We start from the raw sequence: 18,615 nt of genomic DNA on the forward strand, positions 1-18,615 counted from the left end.
TCCCTTCTCTCCCCCTTTCCCATGTTCCCGCATTTGCCTTTTTGTCTCTTTTATCTTTTTTTTGCTGGGTCTTACTTTCAATTTTTCATTCAGTCCATTAACTTTCTCATTGTTATCTCCTTCCCCTTTCTGCCTCCCTCTGAAAACCCAGTTCTCAACCTCTCTGTGTTCACTTCTCCCTTCCAACTCTTTTCACCAGCTCCTCTCTCTGTCCCAGATCCATCCTTTCTCTCACAATCCTCCAATTTGCTCCCTACTTCCAACTTTGTTTCACTTCCTCCCCTGCAACCATTCCTTCATCACTTCTAACTTCTCCCTCTCACGCGCTCTCTCTCTTCCTTTCCCCTCCTCGTGAATTCTTCTCTGCCTCTTCCTGTATTTACAAGAGGAATCAATGCTTGGAATTAGAGATGTCTCTCTCATTGAAATAGAGTGTGAACACTCTGCTTAAAGTTACTAGCCACTCCCTGCTTCAGCCTCATGGGGAATCCTTTACAGAAGAGATGTGAGCAGAAAGGATCAGGGAGCAGGGCAGCTTTTGATAATCAGATTTGCTACTGGTCAATTGTTATGCTGCCAGTGCCTAAGGCCGAGGAGTACAAGCGATCACATGCAGCTGAAACCACCATGTGAGTGTCCTTCCACCTCATCCTGAGTGGTCTCATGGTTCCTACAGCCCACATCACAGGTTGGGAACCACCGGCCTATTAAGCCAATGCCAGAGCAGGATGGTTCCCACAGTACACTACCTAGAATGTGTGCTGGTGTTCTTGTTCTGTGATAACCAAGGTGAAATCAAAGAGAACAGATGTTTCTGAAGAACGGAGAAGTAAGTAGATTAATTTCCGCTCACTAAAAATTCTCCACAGATGGAGAAAGTAAATAAGGAAGTGTTATTTACTCCCTCACATAACACAAGAACCAGGGGTCACCCAATGAAATTGACAGGCAGCAGGTTTAAAACAATCAAAAGTAAGTATTTCATCACACAACGCACAGTCAACCTATGAAACTCGTTGCCAGGGGATGTTGAGGAGGCCAAAACTACAATGGGGTTCAAAAAGATTTAGATAACCATTGATGGACCTATTCTCCATGAACTTATTAGCCTGGATGGGCAGGGATGGTGTCCCTAGTCTCTGTTTGCCAGTAGCTGGAAATGGGCAACAGGGGATGGATCACTTGATGATTCCCTGTTTTGTTCATTCCCTCTGGGGCACCTGGCATTGGCCACTGTCGGAAGACAGGATACTGGGCTAGATGGACCTTTGGTCTGACCCAGTATGGCTGTTCTTATGTTCTTAAACCTACCAGGTCAGCAAATGGAAGGGATGACTGTGGAATACCCACGGCTAGATGAACATGTCTCTCATACTTCCTTGTTAAATGGCTTTTAAATCAAATACAATTCATTTGCATAAAATATATTAATATTATATGAGTGGCACAAATGAGCCTAATAGTGAGTCTTAAAAATTGAACCCAATTTAAAACGTGAGCAAGACTAAACAACCATGGATTCAAATCTGCTTCTATCAAGCCATTCAAGTTTCATATGGCATCAAAATTTCAGTTCAGCTTTGTTCCTATTTATTTCTAAATGATCCCACTGGAAGAATAAGGGCTGATGTTGGCCAATGAGGAAATGATGAAGCCACTGTTAAGAACATTCTGCCAATTCTATTCCTGTGTGTAACACTGTCATTAATTTTCTTTTCTTTCAATGAATACACATTAAGGTGCTTGTTACATATAACAAGCACCTTAATGTGTATATTTCTCTCTCTCTCTATATATATAGGTCATAACATGATGAAGGTGTCCTTTCAAATCCTCTCTTCAATTGTGAAACTTCAACCTACGCTCTGTGTTTTGTAAATACAAAGAAAACAGGGTTTGTGAGATTTTGATACATCATTCTTGGCTGTCAAACTAAATTAAACTAAAATTTAGCTAAGCAGTGCTGCAATATTCTGCACAGACTATTAAAATGTTGCAGACATTGTGCATACAGTCTGTATTACACAATAACGAACCTTCCAAATTCTGTTATTCCTAAAGCAGAAAATGAGGACATGGAAAAATCAACATCATAAATGGAGTAATGACAAAAATGACTACAGCCTGTACCAAAAACTGAATTCAACAGCTATGGATGTAATTATGTTACCTATCAATTCCTGACCTCCACATCTTTGGTTAGCAGCTTTATGTCAGTCTATTGCAATTTTACCCTAGGAAATGGAGCATTACTGACTGCTGAGGGCATACAAATCTGTAGCCCTTCTATTTAGCATTAAACTCTATTTAAACACTGCTGCTTTATAAAGATGACAAATTTTCCATCACCCACTGTATGGTTTCTGTCTTTGTTTGTGTGGACAAATGAATGCCAAGATAAGGAAGCACTAAAAATACTTCATCTATATCATATAGTTGCAACAGACAAATGCTGTTGATGTCTCAGATGCAGCAATAAGTCGGAGCTATGTGCAATCTATTGCGTGTATGTGTGTGTTTGTGTTTTGATTCAGAAAATTAACCAGGAAAATGTTTCCTTGCTTTTTTTTTTGTTTGGCTTTGATTTTCATTTGATAAGGCTTTTCATTTTCAATCAGGAATATTCTATAGTGAAAGAAGATGAGGGTAAACTCTGTATTTCAAAATGACTATTCTGCTCTATGAGCCAAATACAACTGAGACTAGTTACCTGTATGGGAAACATACGCAAACAGAGCTTCTGAGATGGTCTGTCCCTCCAGCCATCCTGCACTCATCAGTGTAGTATCTTAGAATCAGTCACTGAGGGAACAGCTAGTTTCAGCTGTCTCTACCTGTCCTCATCTCTTTCTCATTGTAGGAAAAGACCAGAGGTGGGAATGGACAGACAAAGGTACATTGCAATGGTTACGGGGGGAAGCTTTCACTGCACCCATCCCCACAGTGCCTGGCTCCAGATCTGTCTTTAGTCCTATGCTTTCATGAACATTAAACACACACATTTTGTTTTCAAAATTAAACACTACTGAAGTAGGAAATCCTTTTTTAAATATTTTATGCTTCAGAATCTTTCTAAGCATCACAACTAGAGGTGGATCCAAAGCAGAACTTCAAAATATTCCTAATTTCAGGTATTGATAGATTCAGATTCAAATCCCCTGGCTAGAACCCTGTGGTTTCAAGTCAGATCCAAAGCAATGAGGGTCTTATTCCCCCACTGAAATTCATATGCAGCACAGGTTGATGGAAGTCTCATGAATATACCTGTTGGCCAGGGATTTCCACCTTTAAAGATGGCAGAATTTTCCCAAGATCATCGGATCTCCCAAGCTCTCGTAATTGGGAATTAACTTCTCAGCAAAAAAAAAAAAGCAAGATTTTAGCACTATGAAACCTGAACACTAGTGCTAGCTTCAGCTTCTTGAACCCAACCTCTGAAAAATATCCTAAACCTAATCTGGATCTGAACACTGCACCTCTTCTCAATCCCACTGTAAGACTGAATGCATCATTGCCTCCTTAGAATTCAAATATCACATAGCATCCTTTCATCAGCATCCATTTCACACCTGGGTTTTCTAGCACACCTCAATCTGAAATTACTATAAACTGGACATAAATTGTATCTTTGCTGTGTGACAGATGCAGTGACAGATTCATCAGAGAATATGGTAAGCACAATTTATTTGTTTAATGAGGATAATGTTTCAGCATGCAACATCATTAGGCCACTCATCAATAGTTATTGCTACTCTGTTAGACTCCCTGGAACCCAGCAGGAGCCAGCACTACTGATCACTTCTCCGTATGTGTTGTGTTTATCCACAATTATCACAATGCACAGATGCCATGAAAGTTAAACATAGGGTTGAGCCCACTCAAGTAGGCTTGTCTAATAATTTGACTCACATGGTTTTAGATGAAAACAGAAAAAGACAGAAAAATAGAGTGTGTGTGTGTGTGTGTTCAATACAAATGGATTTGCAGCAAGCCAGAATGCAGTTATTTCAGGAAAGGTCATGTTCACAGTCTTTGTACTCTGCAGAGTGAACAGTTATAATAATTTGAAAGTCATACCTTGTTTTGTTTAAGAGCACCTTTCTCCTTCATGTGAGGGCAGTCCTTCCCTGTCACAACTGCTTTTATATCTGCCACAGGTACTGCATTCAAAACAAGAAAATGAGTGTAACCAAAAAGTGTAAGAGCTGTGCTGTCAAACAAGAGGCAAAACTGATGTGTCAAAAATTCCAGCTACTATGCCATTACCCGAGTCTGCTGTGAAACTAAGCAAAACAACTGAAACAGGCATCACTGAGCCTTAACATAATGGATTCAAGTTTCACACGTCCAGATGGAAATATGAACTAGGATTCTGCGTTCTCCCTCTTGTTGAGACTTTTGATGGAAAATGGATTTTGTGTAGATGTGTATAGGGTTTATGTACACTCACACCTCTAGACCAGAGATTTTCAAACTGTGGTCCACAAGCTCCATTCAGGTGGTCCACGGATAGTACCCTCTAAGGTTCACGCCTGGGTGGCCAAACACAAGTGAATGAAGGGCTACCCACCTAATTAGTGGAGCCACGCAGGTGTGGCTCCACTAATTAGGTGCCTGGACCCTGGAGAAGACGCACATGTAAGGTGAGGTGGTGGCCTGGGGGAGAATAGGGGATAAGTGTGAGGAAGTAGTGGGGTAAGAGGAGGTGGGAGGAATTTGGACGTGCAGTGTAGCGGTGGCCAGAGAAAGAGGTGACTTTCCCCAGCTCCAGGGCTGTGGCAGCCAGGGAGAGATGGCTCTCCTTCCCAGCCTCAGCTCAGGGCCTGCCCCGGCAGGGGAGAGAGGGCACATCCATCACATTAGAAAGGTAAGGCTACTGATATTAAAATATGAGTTGTGTGCTTTTATTTGTAGAACAAAAAAATGTTAATTGTTGTTAAGTTTTTTTTATATAACGCTTTTATCCAAAGCATTTTACAATAGTTAGCTAATGGTACAAACAACATTTGGAAAGATCATTAAGTGGTCCGCCAAGACCCTCAGCAATTTTCAAGTGGTCCGCGAAAAAAAAAAGGTTGAGAACCATTGCTCTAGACAACATATAGCATATATCTGTCTTATTAATTTAGATATAACTTTTTTATGTTGTTTTACACTTTATCAATGACTGACTGCTCAATCACACACTTGTGATTTTGATGGGGAAGCTATATAAAGTTTAGAATGACCAACCATCACTGTTTTTTAAAAAAAATAATTTTTAAAGTAAATTCATTAAAAAAAGTTTTGAAAAGTTGCATTTGTCACAGTCTCTGCAGGAGTAAACTTGGTGAGGTCACTAGAACACAGAGATAAATGCATCTGTGCTTCAAGTGGAAGTCAATTTTCCGGCAGTAATTACATTATGGAAAATCTATATACTCTAAATATAATATGGTCAGTGAATGACAGAAAGCTTCTACAATCTATAAATAACCCATTATCTTGTGACTTTGGAAAAGGATCATATGGAGCAGAATAATAACATGAAAGTCTGTCATTGCTTGAGCCCTTAGAATCTCTAATGGAAATGCTACAGTAGAGAATGCATTTTTCCCCCGATGGACTCAGCAGCAGAACACATATTTTATGTATTATATATGTGTCTTCTCTAGCCAAGACAACAAGCTGTTGTATCACTCACAGTGTTATGGCTGAAAAGACAACACAAAATATTAAAATACAATGCCATTTTTAATGGATTTTTTTTTACATACAGTAAACCATAAACAGCAGAAATTATTCCTGGGGTTATCCATTCAACCTCTCCTCCTTCGGTCTACTTTAGGGTTTTAAAGTGCCACCCATCACTGGAGTCTCTAAGCAACTTCCCCATAGCAAAGATGGCGATAGCCGTAGCAAAGTCCCTAGTGGACTCCATGAAGTCATTGTCACTTTTCTCTTTTTAGGGTCAACACTCTGCTTGAGGTAGGTTTTTTTGAGGAACTGGGAGGATTTGGGGAATAAAAGGGAGTGTCTGAGTTGTGAGTATCACTTATGGTGAAAAGACTTTCTCTAAACTGAAGGCTTTGTAATGTTTCCTAAATATGGTCAGACTCTGAATTCACCTGATCTCATCTGGAAGGTTGTTCCATAGCCAGATCCTCTCTACTGAGAATTTTGGTTCCCAGATCTCATATGCTTTGCCCTGGGTTTTGTGATCTGTATTGTTCCAGAAGTATGCAGCTGTCATGGTGATTCATAAGTCAAAATTTGGTCTTTGATGTAGCTGGGGCTTGATACATTAATCGCTTTGAAAATTAAGACCATTGCCTTAAACTGGCATTGAAAGCTGACAGGGAGCCAGTGGAAGATCTTGAGCATGGGTCTGACGTAGCCTAAGCCATAGAAGAGGTGGGCAGCTGCATTCTGTGCCAGCTGGAGCCTATGCATAATCTTCACATTCAGCTTCAGATACAATCAGTCACAGTATTCCAGCCTGGATATGACCAATGCATGGATTATTGTGGCTAAATCCTCATCTGGGAGGAATGGACCAAGTTTCCTAGCAAACTGTATATGAAAGAAGGCATTTTTGAGAACTGATGGTACCAGTTCATCCAAACTTAGTGAGCAGACAAAGAGGACCCCCCTCTCCACAAGCCACCTCGGTCTCATTTTTCTTTCCCTCATCCCCTTTCCCCTACTGGTTCTCCCCCTTCTGCATTGGGGAATGGGAAGAGAGAAGGACCACTGTGTGTTCCCCTTTGCTCACCCGATGGCCAGGAGGAGCGAGAAGGCTTGTCCAAAGCTGGCAGTGGAGAGCACAGTAATCTTTATGTCTAGGAGAGTGTAGGTCAGTACACTCAGATGGTAGCAAATCTCCGTAGTCCCACATTATATATAGGGTGACTCAAAAACTAGGGAGTCCGCACTTGGTCACAGGTTTTGTAGGTTCCCAAAGCTAGTTCTGCTTGGCATGTCTTGAACAGTAGCACCTTATTATTGGGCTCTATTTACATGAGTCGGATGGTTCTCATGTTCCATTTAAACTAATTCCTAATGTAATGGCTGCTGTGGTAATCCATGTGTCCCCGAGCCTGAAAAGTCTGTGACACTCAAGGAATGGTGGCCCTCCCTCAAATTCTGTCACTATCTAATTCACTTGGTCATCCGACATACACATTTTATGGAGGATGGGGCCCAGTCACTAGAGCCACAGTTCAAGAGTGGGGTTCACTGCCTCATCTTTCACTCCAAAGCCACTGTAATATTTTTGCCCTATTTCTCTAACTGCAGAGCAAACAAATAGCTTTTCCCAGCGCCAATGCTTTAGTGCAGTGATCAGAAACCCTGTCCTAGATTCTGACAAAGGACTCCAGTAAAAGCACCCTTGAGGCAATTCTGTACAGCAATGAAAATAAGTGAATGTGACTGTAAAATGCCACTGTCATGTGACTCCAGCTAGGTGTGTCACTCTCCCAGGTCAGCACAAAGCAGCACCCAGACATTTTTATGGGATGGAGGCAGAACAAAGATTTTGATTTCATTATCCCAAAGGTTTGTGTTAATTGATTAATAAAAATGAATCAGTGTAAGAAGTTTAGGTTATTAAGTTACAGTAACTCCTTGCTTAACGTTGTAGTTATGTTCCTGAAAAATGGTACTTTAAGTGAAACGATGTTAAGCAAATCCAATTTCCCCATAAGAATTAATGTAAATGGGGGGGTGGGGGGGTTAGGTTCCAGGGAAATTTTTTTCACCAGACAAAAGACATATATATATATATAGTGTGTGTGTGTGTGTGTGTATGTATGTGTATACACATACATTAAAACTTATACTGTGTGTGTGTATGTATGTGTACACATACATACGCACACACACAGTATAAGTTTTAAACAAACAATTTAATACTGTACACAGCGATGATGATTGTGAAGCTTGGTTGAGGTGGTGAAATCAGAGGGTGGGATATTTCCCAGGGAATGCCTTACTCCTAAATGATGAACTAGCTTTTGGCTGAGCCCTCCAGGGTTAACCCATTGTTGTTAATATAGCCTCACACTCTACAAGGCAGCACAAATGGAGGGAGGGGAGACAGCATGGCAGACAGAGACACACACCCAGTGTGTGAGAGAGAGGAGAATTATTATCCCTGTTTTACAGATGAGGAAGTGAAGGAATAAGAGATTAAACAATTTTCTCAGGGACACAGAGGAAGGTTGTAGCAGAGTCTGGAATTGAACCCAGATCTCACAAGTTCCCGGGCCACAAGAGCAGATCTATGCCACCCATGGATTTGCAAAGACAAGATCTGGCCACTCATTTTGGGTTTCATAATAGGATGAAGCTAAACAAGAAAATTGAGGTGAACAATCCAAATGGTGGCATAAATTGACTGGAACTGCTCACATCCTTCTGGGTAGAGCTGCCATTGGATAGCCTTGAAAAAAATACACACTTTACAAGCTCTACCATTACTGCAGTCTGACAAACTCTTTATAGACTGCACAGAGGTCTGTACTTGAGAAGAATGCTTGTGACAAGATATACCTTAACCAGAGGAGGCATGGCATACTGGGCCCATTAATGGAGCTATTTATATTGCATTGTCTTAAAAGCAAATAAGTAACTTAAACATTAACTAATAGAAGAGCCAGCACATTTACATGACTTACATTTATCCTGCAAAGAATCATGGGGAACTTCTCCCTGTGGACTTTCTTCCAAGTCTCCGTAGTGCAAGACCTTGTGATTGGGCGATAATCGACAATACCAAAATTTGTCTGATAAAATAATACATTAAAAAAGGTTATCATCTGTTTTCATCTTCATCACCAATAGCACAAGAGAAAAGTTATTCATTTCATATGCTAAACTGCAGGGAAGTAGTATTATGTAATGGTTAAAGAATGTGTGATGTGTTTTGAGGAGGGCAAGGACTTTGCCTGTTCACGATAATTCACTTAATTAAGAAGAGTCTTTGAACTGGTCCTCTTGCAGCATTTCTATTTTCATTCAGCCACCATTTACGAAAACCAGTGTTAAACAAGAATGACTTCCTTAGTTTTAAACTCTTCCGGGAAGAGACTAGAAACTAGTGACTTTGGGTGCCTAACCTGAGATGCCTTTGAGGGGACTGTTTGGAAGAAGTGCAGAGTGCTCAGTAATTGAGAACCAGACCCATTTAAGATGTCTCAAATGGAGCACCCAAAAATGACTATTTACATTTGAAAACTGTGGCCCTTGCCTTCTGATATGCTTTATAAAGCGTCATGTACATTTACTGTGTTACAGAACATAATAATAATTTCCCTATGGTTTCAATAACTACATCACCAAGACCCTTATTCTATAGATAACAAGTAAGTCATTACTTTGTATGTCCACAAATGCATATTGTTTGTCTTTTTTCATTTTAGCCTTCTCTCGGAGCCCAAGTACATTTACACTTCTTCCCATCTTCAGCTTCTTCAGTTATTATTCCGCTTAACAATATTTGCCAAGAACTGCTACCACTAATATTTGCTGGCAGAGCCAGACTAAAATACTAGCTAATGTACAAGGTCACTGCCTGCCAATTCCCTTTCTGAAAGGATAACTCCAGACTACCACCTAGGTACCAACCGTACCACAGCACCTCTAATAAACAGACCAGAGTACGCTGTCAGAAATGCAATTTTGTTACACCTGAACAACGACTCTCCTAAAACTTTGAGCAAGGTTGGACAAAATCGTGGTTAAAATGCTAGTGGCTCCCTAGTGGCTTGTCTACATCAGCCCTCCCATTATTTCTATCACCAGTGGAGTGGCACCCATGGTGAGAAATTTTAGGGGAAAAGGCTAGCATGGACACAGCCCCAGAGCACTATACTAGCACACTGGCTTCATGAGCCTGACATTTTTAGGAATCCTGTAAGACCCACTGTCCATGCTTTAAAATAAATTAAACAACCACCTAATGGAGAGACATGATTGAACATCATAGATTTTTTAAACTGTGCATGTGATCCCCTCTTTTAGCTATTTTTCACTGTGTATTAGCTTTTTTCACTCAGTAAATGTGCAAAGATGTTTGGAAAATAATAAATGCAAATATTTTCCCATTTATGTACCACCTTCTCCTGAAAGAACTCAGAGCACCTTATGAACTATGGTGAGAGATTCTGATTTCAGTTATACAAGCATAAATCTAGAGCAACCCCAGAGTTAATTGATTTACTTTTGTGTGCCCAGGTTTAGAGTCTCGTGCTACGTTCATAAAGTGCCACTGAAACAGAGCTATCCCTGGGATGGAAGGCTGCAGGTAACTAGCACATAGTGTGTTGCACAGCACTGGGGAGAAGGGAAATTGTAGTCGAGAAACCAGAAGTCTCTATGCTTACAAAAATGTTATAGGGGCTTCATAAGAGAGAAGACAGGGCCCTCAGTTTATATGGTCTTATATGAAGGACCCATAATAAACTGCTTGGCATTCAATTTATGAGTCTTGGAAGAATGTATGGTGAATGAATTCTCCCTGGATCTGAACATCTGGTTCCAGGTAGTTTTACCAGAAATGTTTCAAACCTAATGCTTAGAAAAAACTTATCCGTAGCACTGGACAGGGCCGGCTCCAGGAACCAGCTTACCAAGCAGGTGCTTGGGGCGGCCACTTCGGAGAGGGGCGGCACGTCCAGCTGTTCGGCGGCAATTCGGCGGACGGTCCCTCACTCCTGCTCGGAGCGAAGGACCTCCCGCCGAACTGCCGCCACAGATCGCGATCGCGGCTTTTTTTGTTTTGTTTTGTTTTTGTTTGGCTGCTTGGGGCGGCCAAAACCCTGGAGCCGGCCCTGGCACTGGAACAACTTGTCCTTTTCGTTCATAAAAGAGACAGTCCTATTAAATACAGTATCAGAATATAATCTCTAGCTCTAATAGCAACCCCATCTATTCATGAGACAGTTTTACAATTTTGGACAGTACAGGAGAACATAGCTAGCAATTTCTTATGATTAAAAAAATCCTTTCTTCCTATTGAAACTCAGCATGGCCTTACTATAGTCTCAATACCTTTGGGCATTGAGTAAATGGATGGTGTCAATGAAGACAATTAGTATGAAACGTGGAGAGAATCATCAAAGACTATGCACTGGAGTTATTGAAGAAGCTAAAATGGACCAGATCATTAACATACTAATGACTAGAGCGTTCTAATAACCTTCTTCCAGCCCCAAATATCTAAAAAACAAAAACAAAACCAGAAAATACAAATGTGAGTGCTTACTCCTTTACATTATTTTTAGGAAGCAATGGTTTTAAACTAAGAAAGCCTAGCTAGGAAGGCCAATAAAATGATTCCCAATGTCAAAAGGATAATTAAAGAACTAATAATCATAGACTGCTGCTCATGGTGTGTCCAGTGCAACTCTCCAGGAGTCTTATTCATCATTGCCGCCATGGCAAAACTTGCTGGCAGGGGAAATGATTTAAATGAGACCTGCAAAAGGAACTAATGATATTCTGTCAGCTGTATGGTTCCAATGATCATACTACTCAGGCTGAGAGAAGGGCAACCAGTATATTAACAATTGAGAACAGACCTGGTTTTCCTTTTGGGTCTTGATACACCCATCACAGCCATAGGCAGCTGGTTTTCAGCTTAATAATAATATAATATTGGCTTGATGCACCATCTTTAGGGATCTCCGCTTTACAAGGGATCATGTTGGTTTATGGGAGTTGTGTGAAGTAGTGCCGGTGCTATTTTACTACATGGTAGGTTTAGTAAATGTTTTGATTCCGTTGTTTTTTAAACTAAAGGATAAACTAAAAAAGGACCCATGCAAAATGGTGCTAAGTAATAAGAAAAAGAGAGGACACCATGTTTATGGTTAGGGCACAAGAAATGTTAAGCTGACAACAATGCATTTTTTGTCTTCCAGCTCCAAACAAATGAAAAGAAAATACAAGTGCAAGTTCTTACTTATTTTAATCATTTTTAGGAAGAAGCAGTTTTAAATCAAGAAAGCACAGATAGGAAAGCCTGTAGTGCTTTTAAAAATGATTACCATGGTATCCAGGTACTGTGCCAGGATTTAAAAGACTGGAAAGGAATTTCAAAATGGAACTTCAACTCTGCACTCTGTAAAGTTGTGGATCTGTGCATATATCTGGAGAAATTTTCTCTTCCTTGGTGAAATGGTCAGATCAAAATTGGGCAGCTTGCATTTTGCCCTGAACACTGTTAGTCTTAGGCTGAGTCTGATTTCCCTTGGTAGAGATGCTCCATAGTCTAGGGCCCTTTGCTGAGATGCTGAACACAAGACCCTTAATTTTTCATCTAATGTTATACATGCTCTGATAAAAGAAGTAGCCCACGAAAGCTTATGCTCTAATAAATTTGTTAGTCTCTAAGGTGCCACAAGTACTCCTGTTATTTTTGCGGACACAGACTAACACGGCTGCTACTCTGAAACCTATAAAACTCTTATTTAGAATGGGTGGCGTTGTGATAACTGGGTGTACAAATTTATCCTAATTGTTAGCCTAACTGGTAAAAAGTGGGTAACGGTTCAAGAATTATCACCATGACCTGTTACATAAAACTACTTAAGAAAAGATGTGAGAAGAAGACAGAAAGATTAAGCTAATTTAAACAAAAAGAGTTTACTGATACCACTCAAGGACTGTGTTAAAATTGTGACTGGTAAACCAGAGGAGTAGAGAATCATTGGACTAAAATTGGTGCTTTGGAAATTAGGCTTAATTGGTGGGCAAAATAAACAGAGGATGGATTATTCCACTCATCACCTTTTCGGGGCCCTTAAAAAAAGAGACTTTGGGGGAGAAAAATAAAACTTTTTGCCATCACTGTGGGAAGGGTTGTTGCTGTGACACCAGACCTTGATATTCCAGTGAGGCTGTCTGATGATCATTGCTGCATCAGTGAGGATCCCAGCCTGATACAGGTGAAATCTTGCTGTGTCTTCCCCTCCTTGCATGTTCCTTTTCATCCCCAATCCTCTTCCTCCTATTCTCTCTTTCTCTCAGCTTTTCATCTGATCCTGAGATTAACTGTATTGCACAGCACCAGCATGGTGAAATGAGATGGCCCATCCAGAAATGCTCAGCCTGGGAAGGACCAGTGAAGGATAGGAACCTGACCAGACCAATCGGATGGCATCCCTGAACAGGGAAGTGAGCCAGAGTCCAGAACATCCGCTATCATAGCCAACCTGCCAGCCCAAAGCAGCCATCCATGACTGAGCAGTCACCCTCTATCCTAAGAACATCAACAAAAGCCATATTTCCCTGATCTTTACTATTCTACCTCTTCTCTCCCTTCTGCATCTGTCCATGTTTTTAAAAGCAGGAAAGACTCAATATTTAACAGAAATAACCCTTTCCTCCCTTCCAAGGAGAACTGTTCGACTGAAAAGAGACTTTAACCAGTATTTACCGTCTCCACAAAGGAACTTTAACAGGTGTTTGTTTTTCATAATCAGCTAATTTCAATGCTTTTTGCCTTGTTTTGATTTTTTTCTGCTCTTTTTCCTTTTCATGTGTTCCAATCAATACATTTCTAACCTTTGGCAAGAACTGCCTAATGTGATTCCCATTGTATTAAGCAGGCTGAGGTCTGTATATCAAACCCAAACCTTATTTTAAACTGTTTAATATTGGATAGTTTCAGGGTCATGTTCACACCTTTAACTCTGTGGGCCTATAAATTCATCTAAATTAATACAACAGTAGTTTCTGGGAGGATAACTATAAGAAACAGTATTGAGTGACAAAGAAGGGCCATGATTTATTTGTACTCACAACTACCATGCTATTAAAATCTCCTAGCCATTTCTTAAGTCTGGTTTGCTCACTCTCATTGAATTACTGATGTTATTAGGGATACCAGCTTGATTACTAAGATTACAACTAGATAGATAATAATACAGTTCTCACAGTGCCTTCCATCTGAGGACCTCAGAGAGCTTTAAAAACACTAATGACCTGATCTTGGCAATGAAGTACAGTAAGTATTATTTTTCCCATGTTTACAGATGGGGAAACTGGAGGACAGAGGGCTTAAAATGGCTTTGCCCAAAGTAATTTAGAAAATTTGAGGCTGAACTTGGAATAGAACACAGGTCACCTGATTCCCAGTCCTCTGCCCTAACCTTAACTATTGTTCCTCCCTAGACTTGTAAACTGGAAAAGGTTAAATCCACTCATTTTCCATTGGCTCATTTTATCATCACTTTACTTCACTACGCCAACTATCCCCTGGGCTTAACTCACTCCTGTGTGTGTCAGTGGGTAGAATTTGCAGTCCCATCCCAAAATTCATCCCTTGGGGAAGAACAGGCATCTATCCATCAGGCATCTTGCCTGGCTGGGCCAGGTTTAACTTCACTGGGTTTATACTCAATCAGCCCAGTATTTATAGCTGATGGAATCTTCGATCTTGCTGGCCCCACTCACTTTGTGGTTTGTACTGGGTGCTTCAGATTCACAACTACTGCTGTGACCCTCTTCAGGGCATATCTTCTGCCACAGGGGGCTCACAGCTTGCCACTAGAGGAAACTGGACCAGTTAACTGTACTTTTTCTATAAAATCTGAAAAAAACCGAACAATTAAACATCCCTCTTCCAAGTATATGGCAGCTGGTGTAATTAAGTAGAGTTGCTAGAGAGTCTTTGTTTAGAAACCAAGTTTAAATGCTCTGATTTTTAACCTTCTAAACAATTTTTTTGCTTAAAATATTTGATCTTCAAACAAGAGCTGCAGGAGGCTGTTAACTAAATGGCATCTTGTATGCAGTGTTTTTGTAGCCATGTTGTCCCAGGATATTAGAGAGACAAGGTGGGTGAGGTATTAGCTTTTATTGGACCAACCTGTTTTGATGAGAGAGACAAGCTTTCAAACACAGAGCTCTTCTTCAGGGCTGGGAAATGTACTCAGAGTGTCACAGCTAAATGCAAGGTGGTTAACACATTTCAAGGGACCATTCAAGGTAAAGTGGCCCATTAACCCTTCTCCAGTCATGGGCAGAGGGAGGGGGAGGTAAAAAAAAGTTTTTGGGGGGGAGGGTGTTAAGTGGGTATAGCTTGTTTTAATAAACCATCAATCCAATGTCTCTACTCAGTCCATGATTTTTAGTATCTCGCAAAGTTACAAATTTAAGCTCCCAGGCTTTCTCTGTTGAAGTTATTGTCAAACACATCCATTTCATTCTCACCCATAACAATTTTACATTCAACAACAAACACTTTGTTCAAACCATGGGGACAGCCATGGGTACTAGGATGGCTCACCAACATGCCAACCTCTTCGCAGGCCACCCTGACAAAGAATTTCTGGACAAATGCAGCAAGAAACCAACAATATACCTGAGATACATTGATATTTTCAGCCTCTGGATATATAACCTAAATTCCCTCATGGATTTCCACTACAACTTCAACAACCACCACCCATCCATTATACTTTCTCTAGAACACTCCCACACTAACATCAACTTCCTGGACACCACGATCAGCTTCAACAATGGAACTCTTCAGACAAGTATATACAAGAAACTCCTGGATCGCCACACCTACCTTCACAGATCCAATAATCACCCCGAACACACCAAGAAATGTGTTATCTACAGCCAGGCACTCAGATACCACAGAATATACTCTGAGGAGAAAGTCTGGGGTATACACCTGAACACATGTAAAACTGCCTTCACCAAATAAGAACATTTCACCAGAGAAGTAGATCGCATCATAGAATGGGTCACTCAAATACCCCGAGAGAATCTGCTTCAATACAGAAATAACCCCCCTCCAACTGCACACCTCTAGTAAACACCTACCATCCCACATTGGCACCCATATAGGGTATAATCAAACAAGTACAACCCATACTCAATGGGAGCCACATCCTGAAAAAAATCTTTCCTCAATCCCCACTTCTGGCCTTCAAATAACCCCTCAACCTCTCCACATCATCATCAGAAGCAAGCTCCCACAGACCAAGACACACCAACTTAAAGTGGCACCAGACCTACCAGAACAACAGATACAACCTGCAGACATATCTCCACTGCTATGATGATCAACACCCTCCCCCCACAACACAGCTTTCAAGATCCATGGGTCCTACACATGCCTATCACAATATGGTGTACCTCATCCAGTGCACTAAATGCCCCAATAACAACTATGTGTGTGAAATGTGACAATCACTATGCTCTTGAATGAATGCACACAGAAAAATAAGAGATAAAAACATCATATCACAAAGCACTCACTCAATATCTGACCTCAGTCTTCATCCTCAAAGGAAACCCGCACCACACCTTTAAAGACAAGCCTGGGAACTTAAATTCATTACTTTGCTAGATACTAAAAATCATGGACTGAATAGAGACACTGAATTTATGGCTTATTACAAGTCTATAACCCACTTAACCCTTACCTCTCCCCACTCGCCATTTCCTTTTTCTCCTCCCTTCCTCTGACTTGAGGGGTGTTAATGGGCCACATCACCTTGAATGGCCCCTTGAAATATGTGTTAACTACTTATGCTAATCAATCGCTGTGACACTCAGTACATTTCCCAGACCTGAGGAATTCTATGTAAGCTCGAAAGCTTGTTTTTCTCACCAACAGAAGTTGGTCCAATAAAAGATATTACCTCATCCACCGTGCCTCGCTAAACGGCATCTTACCACTTTATTAAATTTAGAATACCAGCTCTCAAATTGTAATCCGGGGACCATTGGTGAGCACTTGCTGATGGTCTACATAGTGTTGGCTCTTCACATGGTGCTGTTTCCAATTGCACTAAAGGCAGCTAAGATACATTAAATCGTTCCCTAATATTACTGTTCCATGTAAACTGTATGCTGTGGGTGCCATAACAGTGTTGTATGATTAGGAATGGGAAAGGAAGTGGTCCACATGGTCACAAACAGGAGAAGAGGTGGCCCATGATCCGAGTTTTATATTGAAATACGATCCACACTATAAACAATTAAAGAATCCTTGGGCAAAAAATTCACACCAACTACAGCCTGTGGTCTTGTAGTGCTATTAGAATACAGGTAACTAAATGACCATGTGCATTTCAATATTGTTATGGGTAGATTCACCATTTTTCTTTTCAATGTTTGGAATTTATATTCAAGTACTTTTTCTCCCTCTGTAAATGGTCTTTATTTATGATTTTAATTAACCTGAATATTTAGACAGAGATCACTGTGGCCTACATAAGACTTCTATGTGAGCCTTAATTAATTGATTTGTAGAGCTACTTGAGGTATTAGGTTAACCAATTACCCCACAACAAACTCTCAGATTTCTATTTTTGCATTTTTATTTTTATAAAACAAGAGTAGGTGGAGGAGGCTGCCTGTGGAAAAGAGAATGCTGCAGAAACTAAAAGGAAAAAGGACGTGTTTTGAATTAACTATTTTCAATTAACGCTGATTCATCTCTCCTCCTGGTTAGTGGAGACATTCAGCACAAACTGCAAAGGACTTTTTTTCCCTTTAAATTCCTATTGCTGGTCCCCTTTAAAAACATGCTGCCCCTGCGTTGTTAATTTCAAGGGTTATATAATCAGGCTTCCTATTCCATGCAAAAATTACTACCCAAGAGTCTTTGGCTGCAGTACATAGTTTCCCACTTTATGAAGATTAAAGAGAAATTGTATGTTACTAAAGACAAAAGGGCATTTATTCCAAAATAATGCACCCAACAACATGGGTGTGCTGGGTGACAATGGCAATATATCTATTATGCCCAATAAAACTCACCTACAGGAAGGCTTTTCTACTACTTAGCTCCACCGGAAATAACTTTGAGAGTTATTGAGTGCTCTGTGGGATTTTGCTTGGCTCTCTTTCCCTTTCTTTCCAGGCTAAACTATGGGAGCAGACAGATCACTCCACATTCTCAATTGGCTAACTGCCAGACGATAGTCACCATTTTAACAAAATAGTGATTCACGAAGCATTACGATCTGACATTACACAATGGCCTAAGAGTGCACAGTCTGTTTTTCCATTTCATTCTTCTTTGTTCAGAAAGTCTAACAAAATCAGAATACTAGTACAGGCATTCCCTTGTGAAACATACCAGGTAAAAGGCCTCATATTGTTTGGAAGCTTTTAGGGTAGGGTTACCATATTTCAGCAAGCAAAAAAGAGGACGGGAGGAGCCCCGCCCTAGCCCCGCCCCCGTCCTGCCCTAGCTCCACCCCTGCCCCTCCCACTTCCCGCCCCCCTCAGAACCCCCAACCCTCCCCCCCGCTCCTTGTCCCCTGACTGCCCCCTCCTGGGACCCCTGCCCCTAACTGCCCCCCAGGACTCCACCCCCTACCTAAGCCTTCCTGCCTCTTGTCCCCTGACTGCCCCCTCCTGAGACCCTCCCCCCATCCTAACTGGCCCCCTAGGACCCTACCCCCTACCTATACCCTGACTGTTCCAACCCTTATCCACACCCCCACCCCCAGACAGACCCCTGGGACTCCCACGCCCCATCCAACCACTCCCCACCCCCTGACAGCCCCCTCCAGAACTCCCGACTCATCTAAACCCCTCTGCTACCTGTACCCTGACTGCCCAAAACCTTATCCACCCCCTCCCCCAGAAAGCCCCATC

At 41.2% G+C, this 18,615-nt stretch overlaps 1 protein-coding gene across 1 annotated transcript in view; it reads right to left on the bottom strand.

Annotated features, from left to right (window-relative positions):
* Positions 1-18,615, bottom strand: part of LOC113409499 (engulfment and cell motility protein 1-like) — a 40,666-nt gene that overhangs the window by 9,549 nt on the left and 12,502 nt on the right. The window contains exons 3-4 of the mRNA XM_026663490.1: positions 8,661-8,768; positions 4,078-4,160 (exon numbers count right to left, since the gene is read on the bottom strand). Of these exons, the coding sequence (XP_026519275.1) occupies positions 4,078-4,160; positions 8,661-8,768 (191 nt within the window). The remainder of the gene's footprint in view (positions 1-4,077; positions 4,161-8,660; positions 8,769-18,615) is intronic.

The sequence above is a fragment of the Terrapene carolina genome, unplaced genomic scaffold (genome assembly GCF_002925995.2).
Source record: "Terrapene carolina triunguis isolate 2854851 unplaced genomic scaffold, T_m_triunguis-2.0 Scaffold33715, whole genome shotgun sequence".
NCBI classification, from domain to species: Eukaryota; Metazoa; Chordata; order Testudines; family Emydidae; genus Terrapene; species Terrapene triunguis.